Here is a 26205-nt window from a genome sequence, read left to right on the forward strand (position 1 = left end):
AGCTTTCAAAGGCTGAACCGGTCGTCATCTTTGAAATGTTCTTTGTTTCTGTGAGATTATTGAGGGTGTGTGTGTGTTACTTTAGTCAGAATAACCTGTTTCCCTGTAAGGCAGACTGAGCTGTAGAATTGTTTTTGTCCTGGAATTTGATCTGTTGGCCATCAACAAACTCTAAGTGACACATATTACAAGAATTTAGAGAATGCTAAAAAACACAGAAAAGTTGAAGATGAGGATCAAAAGAAACCTTAAGAGGTTTAACAGACTTTATTTCATCAATCAATAACACTGAATCGGTTATTATCTGACAGCCAAAAAGACTCATAGGGTTGGCTGGAGCCCCTTCGCTCTCATGGAGCAAGAGGCAGGGTTCTTATGCTGGACTAACGTTTTAATTCAGCTTTTTATCTCATGTGCCTTTTATCATTCATTCACACTGATGGGTGTATAGAAGGCAATTCCAGGCTCTTGTCCAAGGATATTTTAACATACAGACTCAAACAGTCTTACACCAGTGACCTCCCCTTGGTACTCACTCTGCATCCAGGAGGATTGTGACCATAAAGAAATCTAACCAGGCCTGAGGCTGTAGTAAGGAGCATTTCTAGGAGTCTTTTGAAAGGACCAGTCAGTAGGCCTAACAGGAAATAAAAAAAATAAAATGCCTGTAAAAGCAGAAGATTTGGTTGATTTGGTTGGTTGAGCCGCGCATGACCGGCCGCGTCCTCAAGTCATGCGCGGCTCAGCTGGCTGGAGTGTTCACACACATCTTCAACCTTTCCCTCTCTCTGTCTGTAGTCCCAGCCTGCTTCAAAATGGCCACCATCGTCCCTGTACCCAAATCCTCCACCATCTCCTCATTGAACGACTGGCGACCTGTAGCCCTGACCCCCATCGTAAGCAAATGCTTCGAGAAGCTGGTCAGGGACTTCATCTGCTCTGCACTACCCGACTCACTGGACCCTCTACAGTTCGCATACCGCCACAACAGGTCCACTGATGATGCCATAGCCCTGACACTACATACTGCCCTGTCACACCTGGAGAAGAGAGACACGTATGTGAGAATGCTGTTTGTAGATTACAGCTCAGCATTCAATACCATCGTTCCCTCGAAGCTGGACAGGAAACTGCAGGATCTAGGACTGAGCAGCTCCCTCTGCAGCTGGATCCTTAGCTTCCTGTCTGACAGACGCCAAGTGGTCAGACTGGGCAGCATCACCTCATCCCCCGTCACACTGAACACTGGTGCTCCACAGGGGTGTGTACTGAGCCCTCTCCTGTACTCACCCTACACCTACGACTGCACGGCCACTAACAACTCCAACATCATTGTGAAGTTTGCGGACGACACTACAGTGGTGGGTCTTATCACCAACAGTGATGAGACGGCTTACAGGGAGGAGGTCAGTGCCCTGACCCACTGGTGTCAAGACAACCATCTCACCCTCAACATCGCAAAGACAAAGGAGTTGATAGTGGACTTCCGGAGGTGCAGAGAAGTACACACCCCCATCACCATCAACGGCGCTGCTGTGGAGAGAGTGAGCAGCTTCCGGTTCCTTGGTGTACACCTGGCTGAGGATCTTACGTGGTCAGTACACACAAACAAAACAGTGAAGAAGGCGCAGCAGCGCCTCTTCTTTCTCAGGAGACTGAAAAGATTCGGCATGAGCCCCCGCATCCTCAGGACCTTCTATCACTGTGCCATTGAGAGCATCCTCACTGGATGCATCACCACCTGGTATGGCAACAGCACCGCCTACAACTGCAAAGCTCTCCAGCGAGTAGTGCGGTGCTCTGAACGGATAATTGGAGGTGAGCTTCCCTCCCTCCAAGACATCTACAGGGAGCGGTGCCTGAGGAAAGCAGGGAGGATCATCAAGGACTCCAGTCACCCCAGCCATAAACTGTTCAGACTGCTTCCATCAGGAAGGAGGTTCTGCAGCATCCGGTCCCGTACCAGCAGACTGAGAGACAGCTTCTTCCATCAGGCCATCAGACTGCTGAACACGTCATAGACACCTCAGCTTCACTACTGGAACTTTAACATTATGCACTCCATACTGTACAGTAATGCCACTGTTTTGCACATGTCTCACTCTGTATATTTTATTTTATTTATTTTATATATTCTATTCATTGTTTACTCTATTTAATTTGTAAAATATGTGTACACACACACACACACACACACACACGTAGAAAAATATTTAGTATACACATCCAGAAATGCATATACTATTATATATTGTACATATATTTATTAGTTTCAGATGTAGCCATTCTTGTATTTTGCTTGTTTACATTATTGTATTTTGCACAACTCTGTTGCTTGTGAAGCTCGCACACAAGAATTTCACTCACATGTGCTGTACCAATGTACCTGCACATGTGATGTGACAATAAAAGTGATTTGATTTGATTTGATTTGATTTGAAGGATTCAGGTGTATGGGAACATGATATCACAATCTTCACAGGAGAAAGCAACCCAGCAAGTTCCCCAAAATTTCAGACTGTGCATTGCTCAGAGAAAAAGCCCTAGAGCTACTTATCAGACATGTTAAAAATGTTCCTGACAGTACATTTAGAAAGACTGAAAAAACTGAACAAGTATGACTTGTTTGGAAGAGTTCCCAGAAGAAAGCATCTGCTTTCTAAAAAGAACATGACAAACTATGAGGCACGGTGGTGGAGGTTAAAGATTACAGGACCTGGGCACCTTGCACTCATTGAGTCGACCATAAACTCCTCCGTATGCCAACTTACTCTAGAGTCAAATATGGGACCTTCTGTCCAACAGCTACAGGTTGGCTGAAACTGGTTCATGCCACAGGTCAGTGATCCCAAGCGCAGCAGCAAATCTACAACAGAATGGCTGAAAAACAAAAAAGTGTCAAGAAGTTGCAATTACCTGGTCAGCCCAGACCTCAACCCGACTGAAAAGCTGTGGGATAAACTGATAGTGACGTCACAGTAGATCATATGGTGTATAAATGAAGCTTGAGACTGGGAGACACTGGAACAAAGAGGATACAGTCTAGTTACTGTTGCAAATATGTTTAATGGTATTGAGTGGTAGAAGTTAAGTCACCTCAGACCCTGCTTTTATCCATGCACTTGGGCTGGAGGCCTCGGAGCTCGGTGAAAGTTTTGTAGTGATGTCAGTGTGATTGTGGTCTTGTTGGCTTACTAATTTGAGTAGATTCAGGTATTTCAAACAACAAAAAATATTCTTTAAATTAAAAGTTAAAAACAAATACACCAGTCTCAAATAAATACATTAAATACAAGGCTACAACTGTATGTAAATATGATCTGCTTTGATATTATCTTCCAACTCTTCGCACACGTGTAGTGTTACAAGTGTTACTCTTTAGATAAAAATGGAATTTTGTTGTTTTTTTAATATAAAAACCTGAAAAGATTAAAGAAAAACTCAAACCCTCCAGCTCAGCTGCTTGTTGTTTTTAGCAGGCAACATAAGGGGATGAATGATGGGGTGTTGGGTTTGCCAATAAAAATAAATAAAAAAGTGCCCTCACTTCAGTGACTCACAGCAAATGTAGTACTTTTTTCTCCCCCTGCGGGCCTTTTGTGTAATGCGGGTGAAAACCTGAGAACTTACGGAGCCCCCCAGGGGACATGGGAGAAAAAAAAATTAGGGAGGAAAAAAAAAAAATTAGGGAATAAAAAAAAAATTAGGGAGGAAAAAACAAATTAAGACGGACTTTTGCGAGATCTCGCAAAAGTATTGCGAGCGCTCGCAAAAGTCCGTCTTAATTTTTTTTTTCTCCCTAATTTTTTTTTTTCCTCCCTAATTTTTTTTTTTCCTCCCTAATTTTTTTTTCTCCCATGTCCCCTGGGGGGCTCGGTAAGAACTGCCTCTTTTTCTTTTTCTTGTTTTTTTTTCATGTTGGCGTCATTTCAGCTTACAAGATGTTCTTAAAGATTTGATTTTTTTTTTCCAAAGCACCTTAGAGCAGTTTAACCACATTTTTATGTTCGTCACTGGGTTGCAGAGTACACCTGGGGGTTCAGTGACATACCTGAGTGCACCTTACATGTCTGTGGTGTGAGATTTACAGCTTGTTTCCCAACACAGAAACCCATTTCGACAGGGTCGACCCCGCTGACCTTTCATCGCTGTAAACTAATGAAGCACATATTCTAAATGCTACAAGTAGGTCAAGGAAATTTTAATGAAACAGGCTGAAAATATAGAAAATGTAAAGGTAGAACATGGTGAAATGTTTCAGTTTTGAAGCATGGGAAAATGAATTATAAGGGGAACACTGATAACACCTGGGATTGAGAGGAATCTGAGGAAAATCTGCACTATAAAGGAAATCCTGGGTTGCAATGCAATATCAGAGTTTTCATTAAAACTATTACATATATTTATTTGGGTTTGTTTATCCCATCCTCATCCCAAAACAGTCGTTTGGAACGTCAGTCGTACAGGTATGGGTGAGAGTGCTGGGTGTGTCTGAATTATGACAAGTGGGTGAGGTAATTGTACGTGAATGAGAGTGTGTATGTTTCGATGGGCCAGATGAGCAACATTCCAGCGATTGACCAATCCCCAAAGAGTGTGACATTCCTTAGAAAGAATGGGTTTCCAATATAATTTGTGTTTGTGTTTATTGCCCTGTTTTATATAAACTGAGAGCAGGAAATGCCCGGGCAGGGGTTCATCCAATTTGATCCTTTCTTTTAGCCAGGCACAATGTTAAAGATGATAATAATGACAATGATAATGGTAACAGCCCATTTTGCAATTCCAGTTTTATAACTGAAGACTGCAGGGAACAAAGGGAAGTAAACTCTGTCAGTTAGAGCTGATTAAAATTTGTATGACCTAGTATTATAGTATTACTCACAAAACTGGTCATTTAAAGTGAGAATAATCTAAAGTGGGTTTGAGATGTAAATCTGCTAGTACCAGAAAGTTTAGATCTGCTGATAAAGAAAACAAGGCTATCAAGGTTTTAGCCTTTAGTCTTTTGTTTTCAGTCTTAAGTAGACGGCCTAATAATCAGGGATCTAACTAATGGGAAATTCAGAAAAGGTTATGAATCACAGTGTAGGAAATAACTATTTGAACCCCTGCTGAATTTGTAAGTTTGCTCACTTATAGAAAAATAATTACAGTATCTTATATTTATTGTTTATTTGTTGTTTAATTTTAATGGAGGGAGACACAATTTTAGCCAAAAATTAAGAAAAAAAAACATTACACAAAAGTTAAACTGATTTTCATATGAATGAGTGAAATAAGTATTTGATCTCTTATAACCCAGACAGAATTTTGCCTCCCACAGAGGGGCTGTCTGCCCATGAGGCACAACGATTACAATCTCCATCCATCCATCCAACACCAAGGTGTTTCCAGGCCAGCCAAGAGATATAATCTCTCCAGCGAGGAGATCCAAGACAAAGATGTGCCTTCCTCCCAGTGGCATATGCCTGGAACACCTCACCCAGGAAGAATCAATCAATCAATCAATCAATCAATCAATCAATCAATCAATCAATCATAAAGTACATCTGTCCACAGAATCGGTTTCTTCCATTCCACCTCTCCTCCACCACCGGCAAGACCAAAAAGTTTCAAAGGACATCAGGGATAAAACTGTACAACTACTCAAGGCTAGAATACAAGACCATCAGCAAGAAGATTGGTGTGATTATTTGGAAATGGAATGAATCTAAAATGACCACCAATTGCACTCTCAATCGAACTTCATCCAAGATCTTTTTCATGAGATAAGAATGACCATGAGAAAGGTGGTGGATGATCCCAAACCTTTCAAAACTGCACAGGAGGAGCCTGTTAATGATCTGAAGGCAGTTGGGACCATAGTCACCGAGAGCACCACTGGTAACATACTGGGCCATAGTGGACAGAAATCTTGCAAGCTCCCAAGGATCCCCTGCTCAAGACAGCACGTGTACAGGCCTGACTTATGTTTGCCAATAAACATATATATGAATGAAAGAAGGTTGGGAGAAAGTACTGTGGTGAGATGAAAGCAAAATCAAACTCTCTGACAGCAACTTGACCTGGCATGTTTGGAAGAACAAAAGGGCTGCGTATTACTCCAAGTAAAGTCCCTCAACACTGAAGATGGATACCATGACAAAACCCAAAAGATACTGCCAAGGCAACAAGAGTGTCTAAAGAAAAATTACATTAAGGTTTTGGTCTTCAGACCTCAATCTGAAACAGCATCTGCAACTGTGGAGCGAGATGAAAGTTCAAGTTGTCAAGTGGCAGCCAAGTAAAAAAAATGTGTGCGAACTTGACCAACTATAAGAAACGTCTTACCACCCCCAACCAAAAAGGTTATTTGAGGATCAAGTCTTAATTTCACTCAGTGACATGCAAATGAATTCTTAATGTTTATACAATGAGTGTTTTCTTTATTTTATTTTTGGTTGATATTCTTTCTCTCCCCAGAAATATGAAACTATCAGAAAATGTAGAGACTGTTGATTTCTTTGTAAGTGAGCAAACTTAAAAATTCAGCTGGGGATCAAATAAATATTTTACCAAATGTACAATCATAGAATTGTAGTTTGTCTAAATCATAGTTTGTTAAAGCAACAGATACCATTACATATATATATTTTCATATGATAGTAAAAACCTAAAATAATATTACTGCCGCCAGTGTACAGCAAGTCTTAAAAGAAAGTGAGACACATTTAAACTTCCCTGCGATTGCTGTGGTTGCTAGCAGATTGTCATAGTTGTCTACTAACGACTTGCAGAGTGGTAATGAAAGGTGAAAAAGTGTGACGCAAACTAGAAACAGGAAAAAAGTTGTGCCACAGCGCTGCTGCCAACATGTTTGAAAAGGTGCAGCTTTTACTTTAAAGGTTAATGATCCCTGTTTCCAGTTTGCGTTGCATGTTTTACAGCTGGTGAATATTTGCAGTAAAGTCACTACAACCAAATACAACCGTGGCAATCTGCTAGCAACCAAAGCAATCCCAACGAAGCCTTCTCCAATTGATTGGGGAATACATGTTCTTCCCTAGTGACTGGTGGTTGCCAGGAAAGTCTCTGACTGGTTTCTAGACCTGTGTAACCGAGGCTTGTCCATCAACCTCTAATAACCACTCGCCAACCAGACAGGGAATATAAATTGCTCCGTTGTTACTGGTGGTTCACAGTGCCTAAGGTGACTGGAGCAAATAAATGTAACCCTACACCGTCACCATTATTCTTACACATGTTTCAGACCTACAGTACACACTGGTGCAAAAAGAAAGCATGAGATACTTTTGCAGGGCTACAAAAATGTTTATTTTGTTGTTCATTTTGTGTATATTTGTCCAAAAAACAGTTCATAAAATGCAAAATATGGATAATAAAGAAATCTATTATAGAATTGCTTTACGTTAAACAATGTGATAGAAACGCCTCAGCTGCAGGCAAGAAAAGGCCGTCGAAGAGGACATTCATCTTGAGGAACTTGTACCTTTTTGTGGTTTGTGTGTGTTAAGACTTTAGTGTTGCTGTAACTATTTCTTCCAGGAATGCTCATCTAACAAGCTCATGTGTTGGTTCTGGTGTTGAATCAGGGTCAACGGGTTGGTCCTTGGAAATCCTTCTGTGTGCCATCTCTTATAAATCTGTCTATAAGTGATTTAATTCCAATCTATACGTAAAAAATGAGATCAATAGATTCGCACCATTCAACACAGCAGCTTCCACAAAGCTTTTCTTTGATTTTATAAGGAGCAAACCGCATGTGTCACCTAATTGGACTCATTCGCATTGGAAAAAACAATACCTCAGTTATTAAACACACCTGTAACCTTCCTCGCAAATGTGGGTGTTTAACGTCTCTAAACATCCCTACACAATCGCACACTGTGTCACACACGTGTGTCGAGGTGTCCCTACCGCTCCCAAGCATTCTTTGATCGCTTGTCACTCAAGTTAGGCAGTTAAGATGCTTTGACAACCTTCATGGAAGCATCCGGTTGCTCCCATTTCACCCTGCAGCATGACAAGAAGAACAAGAAGCCCTGTGACCTACGGTGTCCCACTCTTAGAGTTTGGGTCCTAACACAGTGAGGTCAATGTGAGATTTCATGAGGAGACACTGAGACAGCTTCCACAGAAGAGGTTCACACTTAACTCAGAGCGCCTTAAACTTTTGCAAAGCATCGTGTGTGTTCGTTTCTGTGATGTTACTAAACAACTGGGAGGATGTGGTGACACTGGACGGTGAGTCAGACCCAAACCTTGAACACTGACTGCGCCCTGCGGCATGTGACTCGGCCTGCTGAGTCACATCCAGCCTGATGCCAACGTTTTCTGCCCTTAGCTGACAGCCCACTTTTTCAATGCATTGATTAATAAGTTTTCATGCACATGCTCCCACTTATTATTATTACTTTAAGCCTTTGCCGGAGCTCTATAAGTGCCAACAGACCGTGTGTGTGATTTCAAGAATGATTCTTCCACGAACAAAATAATTTTTTAAGGTGGAGTCCCTGCCCTATGTTTCCCTATGTCTCTGCACCACACCTGCCACTGCTGCACTAAACCAGGTGGCAGTGTGCTCTTCTTCTTTGCCAGACATTCTGCCGGTCAACACTTTTTTAGCCAAAGTGTGTTCTTTTTTTTTTTTTCTTTTCTTTCTGCCTGTCCCGTTTGGTTCTTTTGCCATCAGAATTATTGTCTAAAGGCAAAGAAAGATGCCCAACAGATTTACTTTACCAAATTGACTATCCCAGCCTTGCCGTAATGGTCCATTTGATTCATCTTTTATTGTTTATTTTATTTATTTCTTTATTTTATTTTCACTTGCTAGATACGGGACAGACTTGAATGAGGAAAAGAAAAGGGAGAAAGGAAGAGGGGGGGAAACAGTGGAGAAGAGGGACGGGGATAAAGGGCAAAAAAACCCCAAAAACCAACTAAATAAGCAGACAAAAAAAACCAAAAAACCAAAAAAGAATACATATATCAATCACCTGGATCACCTGTTGAGAAAGAAAAAAGAAAACAAGCAGAAGAAAACGAGAGCAATACAATAAACAACATCACAATGATATATGGGAATATAACAGTAAATACTAAATATTAAACATTATTGTGCGGCACATAAGATCGACAGCACACAGTGTGCTTTGAGGTAGGAGCCAAAAAGGGTGTCGTGTGCACCCGTGTGTACACCTGTGAGCATGGACGCGTTTGTTTTTAAAAGGTTCCTTCATGTAATGATCTGCTAGAGGGGGTGTGTGTGTGTGGGGGGGGGGGGGGGGGGCACAGCTCCGTCCTCCAGGGCATGAAGCAGGTATGGAGGAGATCAAGACTCCAGACATCCAGAGGCCCCCAGAACGCAAGAGACCAAGGAAGACCAACAGAGGGGCAGCCGCGCCACTGTCCCAGAAAGAGCTGAGGAGAGTCCCAGATGAGGGGTCACTCAGCAGCCGCGGAGCAGAAGCCAGGGGGAGTTGCAGTGACGTGCCCGTGAGCTCCGCCGGCAGCCAGCTGTGCCTGAGTGACTGAGCCCCAGGCCGAGAGGCCGGGGGCACCCCACCTCCGAAGTGGCCCGAGCGATCCCCAAGATCCAGGCCCCGATAAGCGGCCGCCAAGGAGTGAGCCGGTGTGTACCTGGACGCCCATCCCCAGACACTAAGAACCACCAACGCACCGATGTCTGAGGGAGTCCACCATTGGCAGGGGAAGTGGTGGTGGGTGGAGATAGGCCTCCAAACCTTGGAGGGCCTGAGATGTCCCCAGAGAGGTGGTGTCTGATACCCAACCTGACATATAGACACAGACAAACAGGCACACACAGATACAAACATCCATTCCCACCCTCATGCTCTCATATGCACTTACTCCACACTCAACCAACGTGGAGACAGACATAAAGAGACGCTGTATACACAATCACACTCCCCAAGCGTACTCTAAGAACTGGGTCTAGGTACCCTTGCCCCTGGAGGGGGAAAATGCACCCAGACCCAGGTGGTGTTACCCTTTTTCCCTGCGGTGGGGAGAGGCAGACCGCCCCGACTCCGCAGCAGCAGGGAGGCCCCACATTCCGGACCCCAGTCGGATGGCCAACTCCTCCTCCTGCCCCCCCGCTCCAGCAGGTCGCAGAGAATGGGGGTGAGAGAAGACTCCAAAACCTCCCTCTGCCCGCTCATATGTAGTGTTGATGCATGTGTGTTCTAAGGTGCATTTAAAACCCAGGAGGGCATGGAGCTACCTGCCAGAGAGCAGCAGGTAAGCGCATAGTCCCTCCTGATAGCCCTAAATTCTCTACGTGTATTTAAAATTGAGAGGTGGGCAACGACGCCAGGGGTGAGGTGCACACCCTGATGGTCTTTTGGAGTCCGTCTAGCGTGCCCACCCCCAAGATCCTATATGTATGTGTTATGAGAGTGTGAGTAATGTGAATGTCTAAGTTGTTAGATAAAATTGTGGCACAAGAAGCCAGAAGGGGACAGAGGGGGGGATGCCTCCCCTGCACCAAGGTGATACACCTTTACCCCAAGGCCCTGCATGTGTGGGTGATTGTGGTGGAGCAGGAAGAGGGAGGCAGCCGGAGATGGGGAGGGAAGGAAGGTGTTAAGGAATATATTCTAAAACACTTCTTCAGTAAAGACTCAGAGAAAAGAAACACACAGAACGTCTCTGAGACTCGCACCTGAGAAACTGCCCCGGTCTTCATTGGGTGTGTGTGTGTGTGTGTGTGTGGGGGGGGGGGGGGGGGGGGGGGGGCGTCAGAGTGTGGCCCCATAAAATCTTCCCTAAACCTGCTGGTCTCAAAGTCCAGCCAAAAGGCACTTGGACTAAAACAAACATAGCTACGTTAATCCTACCGTAAAACAATAAGACAAGGTACGAACTCTCCCATGCTCCCAGGATGTGGGGGTGAACCAAGCCTGCTAAAAATCACACATCCTGTCACTACACAATTGATTATATGCCTCTAAGTATACATGGTTGAATATTTTCTAATACAAATAACTACATGCAGTATTCTACCATATGCAAACTTATATCACTAAAAGATTATACTGACTACTAAATACAATTTTCCCTTGACAGAAGGGAGGGGCAAAATGTGTTCAAATAAATAAAATGCATGGTTTACATCAGGAATGTCAAATTCATTTTACATCGCAGGCCAGCTTTGATCTCAAGTGGGCTGCACCTCTTAAACTCGCTGTTCATGCCAATGTAAAGAAGTTTAAATGCACATTTAATCCCTCAGATATTTTTAATAAGAAAACAGAAGGGCATCTTCAACAGTATGTCTAAATTATTCCAGTGATAAGACAAACATTGCCGTCAACATTACTCTTTGGGCTGAAATTGTAAGAAATACATTTGTAAAATGACAGAAAAAGCACATCAGACTGTCCTGCAATTAAAAACAGAAGGGTTTTTTTTTTTCATTTGTAGAAAATTGTCTTTTTTTCTACTAAATGTTTCTGTGGACCTACTGCTGTGCTCTCCCTCTGGCCACTTCCTCTGGGAAGTTTAGTTTAGAGCTTTGTTTGTTAGTAGTTTCGTCTCTGTGTATCATACAGTAGTGCTTCCAAGCTGTGCTGGAAGTCTGACATATATAAATCTACAAAATAACAATCAGAGGTATATTATTTGTAATTTGTAATTATTCTAGACTAGTGTATAAAAATTATTACCACAATTAGATGAAAAATAGATGATTAGATGATAAAGTAATCATATGATAAAATGTAGCTGTTAAAATTGTCAGTTATGTGTATTTGCTCTGACCTTTAATGAAGGTGCTAAATGGGAACCTACTTGAGCTGGTGATAACTATTTTTAGCTAGTTGAAATCAGTCTTTAATGATGGTTAAGTTTGATTGATTGGAATCTCTCAAGCTCTCAGATCATTTTTCTAAGACCCCCCATGCCTGCTTTATAAGTATGGGGCGCCGTTTGTAAAGTGAAACATGCTGAAATTAACGGCAACATTTTTCCACATTTAGCTCAAAACAAGTCATTTTTTACAACATTTAGTAAAATATTAGTAACTTTTCATATTTAAAACAGACTTTAAATGTTAAATCTAAATGTTAAATGTTAAATCTAAATATTATATTAACATCTAAATGGTAAATGGTAAATCTAAATATTATATTTAAATCTATATCTAAATGTTAAATCTAAATGCTAAATGTTAAATGTTAAATGTAAATGTTTAGGCTAACATGCAAATTTATTGCACTGATCAGCGGAAATACCAAAATAAAAGCTTTCCGAAAACCTCCGGTGCAAAAGTGTGCCGGTAGTGGTCAGACACGTTCTCACTCCCAAAGCGTAATAATTTTCGCTAGGTGACAAATTGTCAACATTTTATGCTTTCGGGTACCCAACACGTTCCTAAATTACGGCATCAGAAAAAGGAGAGCACATGAGAACCGTTTGGACTCAATCTACACATGTTCGTTCATTTTCTAAAAATCGCTTTGGAAAACACTATTTTACGTCATTTAACTGCTAGTAAAGTTATAGTTAGGGATAAGTTTGGTTTAGGGCTGGAACACATGACTGGAACGTCTATTATGGCGGGACCGTCATTCCACTGGAATTCAGCCATAACCAGACCATGAGAAAGCACGTCCGGCGATTTAGCTGAAAACATCGGAAGATCCGTTTTGTCGGCCATCCAAAGGTTCAGCAGTAGTGCACTCTTAGCAGCTGCAGTCTCCACTTCACAATCGCTGCAGCGCATGTCCAGCAAAATCGCTGGACATGTTCGTAGGCAAGAAGTGAAGCAGCTCATGGCGGGGAGAAGTGAGGGGGGGAGCAGACACAATTTTGCACCGGAGGTTTTCGGGAAGCTTTTATTTCGGTATTTCCGTTGATCCGTACAATAAATTTGCATATTAGCCTAAACATTTAGGTTTAACATTTAACATTTAGCATTTAGATTTAACATTTAGATTTAGATTTAGATTTAACATTTAACATTTAGATTTAAATATAATATTTAGATTTAACATTTAACATTTAGATTTAAATATAATATTTAGATTTAACATTTAACATTTAGATTTAAATATAATATTTAGATTTAACATTTAACATTTAGATTGAATATTTAACATTTAGATTTAACATTTCAAATTCTGTTTTAAATATGAAAAGTTACTAATATTTTACTAAATGTTGTAAAAAATGACTTGTTTTGAGCTAAATGTGGAAAAATGTTGCCGTTAATTTCAGCATGTTTCACTTTACAAACGGCACCCCATATATAAGTACATCATGTGAATGAGACTGATGCAGGCCTCAACTGGACTGGTTGATGGTGAACGTGCGTCCCGTCCTGAAGTAGTTCTCTATTTCCTCCAGCGAGCGCTTGCGAGTCTCTGGGATGCACACAGCATTGAAGAGCAGAGAGACGACGCACACCACCGTGAAAAGCAGGTAGGGCGCATACAGGCCATACGTGTCCACTAAGTGTGTGAAGCCGTGCGTGAGCCCGAAGGCCGTCAGCCAGCTGATGGTGACACACACACCAGAAGCTTTACCCCTGGCAGCCAGTGGAAGCACCTCTGACATTAGCAGCCATGTGATTGGGCCCCATCCCATGGCGTATCCTAGGAGACAACCAACAATGTGATAATAAAGCTAACAGCCCACATTAAAGAAGATGACATCATGAGACAATGAAAGCAGCAGACGCCCTTTGTCAGGCACAGTCACAGCACAGAGACAGCATATTTTAGGATGTTCAGACTGGGACATTTCTTTAAGGTGTGATTAACGACGTCTGAAAACAAAACCCCTGAAGGGAAGAAGCACGCTAATGTTGCAGCATGCTAATGCTACAACATGTAAATCATTGGGGGTTTTCTCAGCTGAGCAGGTGTGACAACATATTTGTCCATCATATTTTTATGAGGATATAATGTTGACACGTCATAGTCTGTTAATGAGGCTCCAACAGCGAAATATAACAGAGCTGATGATTTAACACCTCTGATGTAATTTACACAAAGCACATGCCTGACAGGTTACTAAGTTTCTCCTCTACAACCCATAAAAGTATACATGTATTTGTTTAAATGCTAACTTAATTGTTTATGGCGTTTGTTACCAAACAGTAATCTCTGCTGCTGAAAAATAAAGCTGATGCTTAAGTGTCAAAACCTGCAGTTCCTTAAATGACCACTTGAGGCTGACACTAGAAAAACAACGACCTAAAAACCCCAAACTGCTCAAGTCCATCTTTGATATACAGTCATTGGCGCCGCCATAGCAAATTCAACCATATTGGCAGAACAGATTTTCAGGTACTTTCACTGTATAATCTTACAGATAATATGACTTTCTGCATGGTCGAGTTTTTAACACTGATAAGCAGTCTACGTCTGTGTGACGCACTCAAATACTTTATGGATGCAGCTTCCCCCTTGGCACCTCTCACTACCACGTCACTGACTGCCAGAAACAAATAATTAAATATCTGTTGCTTTCAGAACTCACCAAATATAAACACCACGGTACAAATGATCGGCAAGACGCTCCCTGCAGTTTGGGCATTGCTCATAAAAGTGCTTCCAAAGTCATTGTGGGAGGTGTAGTCCGGAGCGGTGTGGTTTGGAGGAGCAGGGCCAGGAGGGCAAGGTGTGGTGTGAGAAACCATGGTGAGAGTCAGAGAGGACAAAAACATCAGCATGCTCGATGTGTACAGCAGAGCCTTGCGTCCTGCTTTGTCCATCAGAAAAGCTGCCACGGCAATAGAGCCGAGGCGCACCAAACCCACGATGGCAGCATCATACCTGGCAGATACAGAAACACAGATATGGAGTTTAAAGACGAACTTGATGTGTTTCGTGATTATTCTTGAGTTTCAAAGTCAATTTAAATGATTAATTAGATGTATCATTTGTGTTATTATCATTAAAGCACAAAAGGCTAAAAACAATAAAATCCACATGGGAAATAAACCACCAACCTGGGTGGCAGGGGGACATTGCTCTTTTTAAAGATGGGCTCCAGGTAAACCAGGATTGGTGTGATGCCTGTCATCTGCTGCAGGAAACGCATCCCCACTGAGATCAGGATTGGCTTGTAGTAGGTTGGTGTTCCCAGCTGAGACCATGTGATTTTGGGCTGTGTGTCGATGCTGTGCTGCATTAATGGAGTTACAACAAATGTGTTAATGTCTATGAACCCTGTAGGATGTATACTGAGGTGTCTCATATTCATCTCCAATGAAACCCAGTAAATCAACTGCTTGCCTATTTACCTGTATGGCAAGGAGCTCAGTCTGGACGTCATACTGATTTCCCCTGAGCCAGCGGAGCACCCTCTCAGCATGCTGCTGCCGGCCCATTGAGAGGAGCCTTCTGGGGGAGGAGGGCATGAACGCCAGCAGCACAACCATCAACACAGCTGGCACCTCGCCTGCCACAGCCAGCCACCTCCATGGCACCACCAGACCTGTCCATTGTATACAAAAAAAAAGAGAGGCAGTTTCTTTTTTAAGATACACCACTTAAAACATCACAACACGGTTTTATATGAGAATACCATTAAAAGCAAGAAAAGTAAGATGCACAACCAATTTTAGCAAAGACAGCTAACTATGTATAAAGCTGGCATAACTAGGTATGCACCAGCACTGGTTTGTTCCTACCAAGAGCGTAGAGCGCCAGGGCCCCAATTACAGCTGTGATCTGAGGGCAGGAGCCAAGAGCTCCTCTCACTTTTTGGTGGGAGATCTCTGAGATGTAAACCTGCAAACACACATAATATCACAGTTGCATAAAGTCAACTAGTACAAATTCAGAGAGTAAGTCAAAAGATGCCAGTAGTGTCTCCAAAAAGCAACTCAACTACACTGAGATGACTCACAAAGACGGTACAAGCACACCTGCTAAATAAGTTATTCAACATAAAAGGAATTCTGGAATTCATGTAAAGTTCACATGTAATTTGTGTTACGTAAAATGTAAAATATTCAGTGAAATTTACTTGACTGATATACATTCAGTTTATATCAAGTGCATAAAGTTTAAGTGTTTAATTAAATATGTAAGAGAAGAGAAGAGGCGCTTACCATTATAATAGTTACATCTAGTTTCTTTAGCATGTGGAAATTCTCAAAGTTGTTTTAGCTCATGCATCCATGCTCTGTGGGTCTAGGTGAGATTCAGTACTCCATTTTTTTAACTTAACAATATTTCCAGCTTTACAGGACACTAGATTTTTCCTTCCTGACAAACCTGTTTGCTCTGATGATGCAAATTTACTTTAAGCTCACTTGTCTTTTCAGTTCTGCACTTGTCATAAAAGTAACCAATGGTGTAGCTTATCCCATTAATGAGGGACATGTTAGACAAACTATGTTCATGCTTTCTCACACATGATTTATTCATTTTAGTGACTGTCTATCTAGTTTTAATGCAGTGTTTTTAAAACTGGATGAATTAACTGCAATCTCTTAATACTTTTCTGGGAACACTGAACACTTTTGTCAACATTTTTATAGGATGCTGTAGTCAGGTATCCATATACGTATTAGGGACTCAGAGAATACAAAAAATTATAACAACCATGGTTACCTACAGGAATGGATGCTGCAGTCATCCCTGCGGCAACGCCAGTTAGGAAACGGCCGACCTGGAGCATGGACAAGTTTATAGCTCCTCCCATCAGCATGTACCTGAGACACACATACACAGTTTATTCATTCAAAATAAATAATCTAGGGATATAGAGTATGTTTGGGGAGTGCGACTGTCTGTGCAGTGTCTATTTGTGTCTGTCTACACGTTGGGTGAGTGCCGAGTATTTGGTTGTGCATATGGGGTGGGAATGCACGTCTGTGTCCGCGTGTGCCTGTTCGGCTGTGTCTATATGTCAGGTTGGGTCTTAGACTCAACCTCTCTGGGTACATCTCAGGCCCTCTAAAGTACGGAGGCCTATCTCCCCTCACCACACTCCCTGCCGGTGGCTGATGCCCTCAGACGTTGGTGTGTTGGTGGTCCTTGTCGTCTGGGGCTGGGCGCTCATGTATGTACCGGCTCACTCCTGGTGGCCGATTGGCGGGGCCGGGCGCCTGTGGCCCGGCTGGGCTCCTTCCGGGGGGTGGGATGCCCTCAGGCCTCTGGCCTCTGGGCCTGAAGCTCGGTCCTCTCTGGCACAGCTGGCTGCCGGCAGAGCCCGCAGGCACGCCACTGCAACCCCCTCTGGCCTCTGCTCCGTAGCTGCGGGGTGACCTCTCCTTTGGGGCTCTACTCAGCTCTTCCCAGGAGGGTGGCGCGGTTCCCCCCCCCCCTTTGGTGGTCCTCCTCGGGTCCTTGTACTCTGGGGCCTCTGGATATCTGGGGCCTGAATCTCCTCCATACCTGCTTCATACTCTGGTGGACGGGGCTGTGGCTCCCCACACTCCCTAGCAGACCGTTACATGGAGAAACCTTTGGAATACAAGCATGCTGATCCACACAGGTGTGCACACAGGTGTACACACGGGTGTTCACAGACTCGGACTACACCTTTCTGGGCTGCTGCCTCAAAGCACATTGTGCGCTGTCTATCTTGCGTGCTGCACAATATCATTTATTATTTAGTATCTACTGTTATCTACTGCTAGCTAGTTTATTGTGCTGGTGCTGTTTTTTTTATTATGTTGCTCTTTGTTGTTTGCTTTCTCTTCTGTTTTTTTTCTCCATACAGGTGACCCAGGTGTTTTGTTTTGTTTTGTTTTGTTTTGTTTTGTTTTTTTTTCTTTCTTCCCCCCTTTCTCACCGTCTCTTCTCCCCTTTGGTTTTCTTTCTCTCCCTCTCTTTCTTTCATTCTTTCTCCCTGTCCTATCCCCCAGTCATGTCTGTCCCGTTTGTAGCAACTGAAAAAAAAAATAAATTCATACTTATAATAAAAGTCAATCAAATGGACCAATATGGCAAGGCCATGATGATCCACTTGGTAAAATAAATCCGCTTGGCATCTTTCTTGGCCTTAAGACAACAATTCTGATGGCTAAAGATCCAAACAGGACACAAATAAATAAATAAATAAATAAATAAATAAATAGTCTACAGTGTAATATTCATGAAACACATCACCAGGTGCAATTTTGCAGACCTAAGCAGTGCTGCCAAGACAAGAAGATTACTCCTGGCAATCCTTCCAAATAAGCCATCATTTTTCAGCCCTGCTCATTTAACATGCTGACTGAGGCCTGTCTGAGGTTTAGCTCTTGGGTTTTTTGCAGTTTCTCTGAGCAGTGGAGTTAATCTGCTGAGACATTCACTCCTGGGATGGTTGTGGCATTGTGTTCTTCTTCTTCTGCTTTCATAGAGGTGTTCCAATCTTTCATCTCCGTAATATTAACCATCTTCGTCCCTCACTCACACCACACAGTACCACCGTACTTGTCAATGCTCTTGTCACATCTCGTCTGGGTTACTGTAATTCTCTTCTCTATGGTCTACCTCATAAATCCCTCCATAAATTGCAGTTAGTTCAAAATACAGCTGCTCGTATTATTTTCAGAACTAGATCCACTGAACATATAACACCTGTTCTTAAACAGCTCCATTGGCTCCCAGTTCATCCCAGTTTAGTGCATTATGTGCTTTCAGTGGTATTTTAGGTTTTTAAATGTTTATTAAAGTTTGGATGTCATAGCATCAAAGTACAGAATTTAGAAATAAATGATCTACTTACACAATATTACCAATGTTATAATATATGCTATAATCTTCCTCTTGTTCTGCTGTCATACTATTTATATTTTATTCCTGCACAGTTTGTGTGGAGCACTCACAATTTTGTTGTATGTGTACTATGATAACAGAGCATTTCTATTTTTTCTATTCTGTTCTATGCAAATCTGTCTGTTAAAAGTGTTAAAGAGGGCTTCATGTTGTGTATGCTGTGACTGAGACCAACCCGAGAGTTGTGGGCAACGCCGACATCATAATACTCAGCTTTCGTCCAATCATGTCATTGAGCAGTATGGCCCCTAGCCCCCCGGCTGCAGCACCTAGGGAGTAGATAGATCCGAACCAGGCGGCCTGCTCGGTGTTCATCCTGAGCCGAGGGTCGGCGTCGGGACTCTGGAAATATGGCAGCACGGGAGATGGGTAGACAAGGGAGTAACCAGAGTTGAAGTTCCCCAGGACCGCTGCAAATGCGGCCAGGTACAGTCCAGAGTTTTTAATCTAAGACAAAGAGGTGTGGACACGTTCAAACACAAGATCAACTGCACATATATAGTTGAAACTGATCTGGATGTTCAGTGAATCAATGATAGGTGTGGAAGTGTCTGAGAGGTTTGTCATCCCAAATAAATTAAAAATCAGCATGTTGTCCAGAGAGTCCAGTGTTGCATCCTAAAATGCAACACTGCAGTCAGACAAACAAAGCTATGAGCGGTTTGCTTGGAATGGAGAAATCAACATTTCGGCAATGAGCAAATCAAAGTCAGAGGATGGGATGTTTGTGTTGCATTGAAAGTTAAATCAGTATAGTAACAGGTGTGATTTCTTTCACTCAGGCCAAGTTTTCATTTATCATCAGAGTTTTGAATCACACTGTAAAATAAATCATGCTTTTTATTTTTCACACATGTCAACTTTACCGTCAAACAAAGAAAGATTTGGACTGTTAACCGTCAGGCTGCAGATAGACATCTCCATTCAGCTGCTGCACTGAACGGTTAGTTTATTCACATAATTTGCATAAACTCAGAGTTTAAAACAGCTCGACACCCACACTATAAACACAGCTTAAAAATACTGTCTGTCTGAAATGAGAAATGAGTTAGACCATAAACAAAGTGATGTAGACATGATCTTATTTCTGCATTAAATCTTTTAAGCTTATAGGATTTCAAATGACAATCAGTGAGCTCAGACCTGGGATGTTGATTGTCTTGGCAGCAGTGGAGTCACTTCATCCATGTTTGCTTTATGGGAGGTTTTTATAACTGGACTCAAGATTCTGACCGTTGATGATCCTCCACATGAAAGAAACTGAAGTTGTTGTTTAAAAGAAAAAAAAACAGATACAAAAATCCGCAAAAGCACCGTGTGATAAAACGTTATCACAGTGTGCCTAAATACACTGCCCAGCTTTCAACAAAGGACTTAAAAAAACAACAAAACAAACCTAAAAGGAGACGAAAAGGGCTGAATAAAAGTACAGCCAAGTCTGTTTAAAAAAGAGTACGGCACAGCATCTAGTCTGATCAAAGCATTATCTCGATCTTCTGGTGGCCAATGAGCCCGTGTAGGGCTTTCCAGGGTGAGACAATGAAATGACAAAGGCACTGACGCTGCATGTGGGACTTGTGGGAGGTCAGAATGAAAGCGAAAGTAAAACCTCTGTTTGCACTAGACTTTCACATGTGGAAAACAGTGTAACTTTTGATGGAACACTTCACTTTAACATGAGCGTGTATTTAAAGTAGCATATTGGCATCAATGCAATGAGATTCTCCATGTTTAGCACTGCGGATTAAAGCTGCAGTGTTGCAACTGAGTCATAAGAATTAAAGCAGAAGGGAGGGCTCTGCAAAAGGATTCCTGGATTGGGTCATTTGCACAAAAAGCAGAAGATGAAGAGAGCCAGATCCCCCCAGGCAGAATCAAGGGGAAGAAGAAAGTACAAGCTGCTTCTCCCTCAGCCCACACATCATGAGTTTTACAGCCACATACACAGACAAGTTCACACATAAAAGCCTGCGAACTTACTTCAGTTAACCAAAATATGTTTTTATGAGAATATATTTTGAGATTGCTGTGTTTTGAGGAAGTTCATGAAAGCTTTTAATAAATCTAAACTTCATATCCAAAGCTGAATGGCCATTTACAGCACTTTAAATAAAAATAAATGTGCTTTTATAATAACACACTTAATAAATATTGTGTATCCGATTATTGCGGGCACTTCATTTCTCTTTTGTGTTTATTAATTTGTATTTGACAGTGAAAGAGGGAGAAAGACAGAAGCAGAGCACCCGCTGAAGCCATCTGCATTTCCTCCCAGCTCCCCAGTGATTTTGTGGAAAGTGTTGTTTTCACATAGTGTGTTTCAAGACCAACCCTTTTCAGCTATGTCGTTCTCTTCTCCTTCAACTACACATTCCCAGACAAAGACCGACAGCTTGCATCTATCCTTGCTCCACTGCCCAGCACCATGCGCAGCTTCGTGGTGGGCATCTGGATGCAGGTCCTGGTTTACACGCTTCTGCTGCAGCTTCAGACTGTAAAGGTGCAGGGATTTGATCCAGTTTCCCAGAAACTCCAACGACTTAATGAGCAGGTCAGTCCCTTATTACCTATATTGCAAATAATATACAGTAGTACTTATTGTAGTATCATAAACTCACATTTTTACTTGCCTTTGCATGCATGCGGCTTATTTTAAATGACTTTTTATGTGCTAGTTATATCCTATGCTAACTCAAATCCATCCCTGTTCACTAGTCACAAAAGCTGTGGTACTACCATTTCAATATGGCCACAAATGTTCTTGTTTTCAAAGAATCAGGGCTGTTCTGAAGGTAAAGGAGCTGGGCCCATAGGGAGGTCTCCACACAATCTGAAAATCATCATAATTTTCAGCTGATCCAAAAAAGTTTGGTTTGAAATATAGGACTATAGCCATATGACCAAAAATAAATCAAAATCAAAATAACACCTCACTTGTGAAATGTTCTTCCATGTTAGTTTTGGCATTTCTTTCATTGCAGCATCAAAAAGCATCATCGCGGAATTTGACATTTTTGTACAGGAATGACTCAGCATCACAGCAACAGTCACCTCAAGGTGCTTTACTGTATAGTGCAAGGTAAAGACCCTAAAATAACTCAGATGACCACTTATGTGCAAGAACTTGGCAACAGCGGGAAGGAAAAACTCACCTTTAAGAAAGAAACAGAACCAGGCTCAGGACCGAGCAGCAATCTGCTGCGAGTAGTTGGGGGTGAATGTTGTTGAATAAATGCACGAGAGGGTTAAAAAAGAAACACAAACATTTGCTTTTTATTAGTTTGTTTACTTTTTATGTGACACTATCAGATTAAAGTTGAATATCTGTTTCGCAATACTGTTTCTCTTCTGCTGTCATACATGTTATTAGTCATGCTGTAAAAGCACTGAAATCATGGAAAATCTCTTGCAGCACCCGATGATCAGTTGTCACGACCATGTGACACGTGTTTTTCAGTATTTACTGGAGATTTTCAGTATTTTCCTGACCTTGAGGTCAGAGAGCAAACATCTGCAGGAAGACTCATGAAAACGTTTTTTTCCCTGATAGTTCCAACAGTTCCAGGCTTTGACTCGAGCCCGTTTGAACATGCTGGCCCTGAACCAGAACAGGAGTTCCTTGCAGGCGCTAAAGCGGCGTGTTCAAGGCCTGAACGACCATGTATCACAGGACCTGGAACACCTAAAGCAAAGCACAACACAGGAGATAGAGGATCTCAGGTCAGAGCAACCAGGGGTAAATGTTCTGTTCTCGGAGACTGGAAGGGCTGCACTGAGAAGTAATATTAGTTTTGAACTGTAATTTCTCAGGTCATTCAGCTATTTACATGCCATACATGATAAAATGTAGCAGTTCATCCTTAGTCTGATGCTAAAAGCTGGATTTGAGAAGCAAGAACACAAGAATACCTAATCAAATATTTTCTCACACTGTCACCACAGGGAGACAAACAGGAAGCTTGAGAAGAAGAATAAGCGGCTGATGGGTCGCCTGACTTCAATGGAAAGAAAGTTAAGGGAGAACTGCCACCAGACTGAAAAAATGACAGCCGATCCTGATCAGGACTTCTTCGACCTCACTCTAGAGCTCCGAAGTCAAGAGGAGAGACTGGCTGCTCTTCAAATCCAGCGTGATGAGTTGCTGCTTGGACTAAAAGGGTTGCTGGAATCCCTGAAAAACCAGGCAACACGTTTGGTCCAACTCGAGGGCCGGCTCAGTGAAGTCCTAGACGGGAATGGAAGGCAGAAGATGGGAGAGCCTGTTAGCTCCAACATCACACCTCAGGAATACAATGAACCATGCAGAAGAGGTCAGACAAATAGAGGAGGAAAGCGTAGAAGGATTCTGGAAGGACATATCCAACCCAGAGTGCAAGAAAGCAGCCAAATCCAGACGGACACTGATCATGAAACTAAGCCAGACCAACTCCATGCAGCAAGGCAGCCTAAACATTCAAAAGCTCAGATGCCAGAGTCTTATCTACAAATACAAGTCCAAAAGGAAAATCCTAAAACACATCCAGACCCTTCGCAGCCCCAGGTCCAGATCCAAACTTGGGCACAGACACAGCCCTATCCTTCCCAGCATCAGCATCAGCTAACTCTCCCCAGCATCAACACCACCCACCAGGCTCTGTCTCAATTGCAGGGCCAGACTGATCCCCAAGTACAGCAACCATCCCATTCCCATTCACATCCTGAGGAAACCCCACATTTACAAGACCCCGAACAGCATTCTAGGATGCTGCCCCGTGTTCCAAACCATTATACACCAGAAGACATACAGAACAGGACCAGTCCGGAGGCTCTTCGGCCTTATAAGCCAAGTGTTAGTGGATGGGATGAAGGAGAGGAGGACAAAAGGCACACGATGATTCATAACTTTCTGCAAATTCCTCTCAAGCACAAGATCCCAGCACAGCCAATTCCTAAGAGGGATGCAACCAGTAAGTAAAGTATCTACTCAGATACTGAAAAAGTCAACGAAAGAAACATTTCAAAATTGTATCATGTTATCATCAAGTGAAAAGCATCACATTTACTGTTTATAGATTTGCGTAAACCCTCTTTTATCTTTCATGTACTGCCTCTCATGCAACTGTTTTTGCTGTTTAGCTCAGTTTGATGTTGCATTCATACAACATTTTAGCTTTTCCATGCACTGTTCAGTTTGTTCATGTGTATGTGTTGGCACCATGTTTAGATGAATTCGAATGCGTCTTCTTTCTCTGTCTGCAGTTTGTAACATGGACTCCATGGTGCTGTTCCCCTCGGCCTCAGCAGAAAACTATGTCACCTTCTCCCTGAGTCTACCAGCTCTTCTTGAACTCTCTCTGTGCCTGTGGCTTCGTGTGGAGACACCACATATTGGCACGCTGCTCTCCTATGCCACCGATGACAGTGACAATCAGTTAGTTCTTTACGGACATAGGTCCTCGTCTTCGTCTACACCCTTTTCTGTTTCTTCTCCATCCTCACCTTCTTCCTCACCCTCTCTGGACTTTGTCATTAGAGACCCCGTGTATCGTCGTCTCCAGGTGTCACCGCTTCTGGACACTCACTGGCATCATGTCTGTGTCCTTTGGTCCTCTATCCACGGTCGATTCTGGCACTACAATGACCACCTCCTCGCCTCCTCAGGCTCTGACTTCAGGAAGGGCTGGGAGGTTCCCGGAGGTGGATCTGTGGTGCTGGGACAGGAGCAGGACTCTGTTGGTGGAGGGTTTGATCCTACAGAGGGTTTTGCTGGGCAAATGGCTGGGTTCAGGTTATGGAACCGGGTGCTTAGCCCATCAGAGGTAGAAGGAGTAGTGGCAGGAAGAGGTGTGCCCAGAGGAGTGGTGCTTGGCATGGAGGATATAAAGGAGGTGCATGGGGCGGTGCATCATGTGGCCTGTGATTGTTTAGAGTACTGTGGCTGATAATCTAATCAAGGAAAAAAGCAGTGATCATTTAAGCAATTCCTTTTCTTTTTTTGTGCAAAGGTTATGTTTGTGAATGTAAACACTACCGTGCTATCAGTTTCTACTTTAACTACAGCACTTATAAAAGTATTATTATTCGTGGACTCTGTAGCAGGGTCAAGCCTGAGACCAGGACAGCTGGAGAACGCCAGAATCCACTCTAATAATCATAGCTACACAAATATAAAGGATGCTTTGATAAAGATTTCAAAGTATTCTTACTGAAACAAACTATAATATAATTATAATGTTAAAACTACTTTCAAAACTAGCGTTGTAATAGCGAGTGTCGCAAACTAACTAAGAGACTGTAACTAAGTTTATATGCCTACTCACGCCTCCTGCCTTTGCTGTGTTACTCTAAAATTAAAATCTATACACAGTATGATACATGCTACACATATAATTATTACTTATTACTATTTACCTTGTTTCTTGCCTGTTTTTCTAATAGCCAATGTATCAAGCAAACTGAACTTTAGCAGCTTATGTGAATATCAATAATGTTCTTATGAAGAAAAACTCTCCGCTCTCCATGACTCTCCATGAATCCAATGCTTTCCCTCTGCAAGTACAAGTCACATTTTTATAGCTAAATCAAATGAAACAATGAAGCTTATGGTATTTCACAAACTGATACCCGTTTCATTAGCAATTCTTTTATGCCCCTATTCCTTATTAATTACTTTTTAGCTTTATGTATTTTTAAAATCTTCTTATTTATTTTTCCTTTGTTTTCCATGTGGAAAAATTTGAGTGACAGTTTTTCAGGTTCATCAAAACTATTTACATTACATGTAAGTTTGAAATAATTGTAGTGCAGAAAAAATTGATAAAAAGGAACTGATATGCTTGGAGGTATGCAGGATTTAAAAATCTCAAACTGGTTCTTGATTCAGAACAATTTTTTACATCTTACCCCTTTACCACTGCACAGATGTTAATAACAGGCATAACCTCTACGTTCTTTGTAGACATGTTAACTAACAAGTATTATTATTATATATATTTAAAATGAAGGGAACAAACTTTGGAGCTGCAACAAGTTAAAGGCACTCCCATTTCCTCTGAAATGGTAAAGTCTGGCTGCGTTAGAGTTCAGATGAAAATAATACAGTTTACTTGCATATATCAAATCAAATCAAATCAAATCACTTTTTATTGTCACATCACATGTGCAGGCACACTGGCACAGCACATGCGAGTGAAATTCTTGTGTGCGAGCCCCACAAGCAACAGAGATGTGCAAACACAACAACACAAACGAGCAAAATACAAGAATGGCCAACCTGAAACTAATAAATATATGTACAATATATAATAGTGTATGCATTTCTGGATGTGTATACTAAATATTTTCCTACGTGTGTGTGTGTGTGTGTGTGTGTGTGTGTGTGTGTGTGTGTGTGTGTGTGTGTGTGTGTGTGTGTGTATGTATACACATTTTTACAAATTAAATAGTAAAAAAAATAAAATAAAATAATAATAATAAT

At 42.1% G+C, this 26205-nt stretch overlaps 2 protein-coding genes across 2 annotated transcripts; one reads left to right on the forward strand and one right to left on the reverse strand.

Moving 5' to 3' along the window:
• Positions 1-12846: 12846 nt before the first annotated feature.
• On the reverse strand, positions 12847-20086 carry slc2a6 (solute carrier family 2 member 6). Its single transcript, XM_026165622.2, has 8 exons — positions 19893-20086; positions 18925-19196; positions 16597-16693; positions 15665-15764; positions 15275-15468; positions 14981-15156; positions 14509-14804; positions 12847-13619 (listed from the first exon to the last, which is right to left on the reverse strand). Exons 1-8 carry the CDS (start codon positions 19935-19937, stop codon positions 13309-13311), a joined length of 1491 nt encoding a protein of 496 aa, XP_026021407.2. The 5' UTR covers positions 19938-20086; the 3' UTR covers positions 12847-13308.
• A 971-nt stretch (positions 20087-21057) lies between these two features.
• Positions 21058-24806, forward strand: ptx4 (pentraxin 4, long). Its single transcript, XM_026165653.2, has 4 exons — positions 21058-21300; positions 22300-22469; positions 22692-23695; positions 23988-24806. The coding sequence occupies exons 1-4, from the start codon at positions 21175-21177 to the stop codon at positions 24668-24670; spliced, it is 1983 nt and encodes a 660-aa protein (XP_026021438.2). The 5' UTR covers positions 21058-21174; the 3' UTR covers positions 24671-24806.
• Positions 24807-26205: the final 1399 nt, after the last annotated feature.

Source organism: Astatotilapia calliptera, chromosome 4, assembly GCF_964374335.1.
Source record: "Astatotilapia calliptera chromosome 4, fAstCal68.1, whole genome shotgun sequence".
Taxonomy (NCBI): domain Eukaryota; kingdom Metazoa; phylum Chordata; class Actinopteri; order Cichliformes; family Cichlidae; genus Astatotilapia; species Astatotilapia calliptera.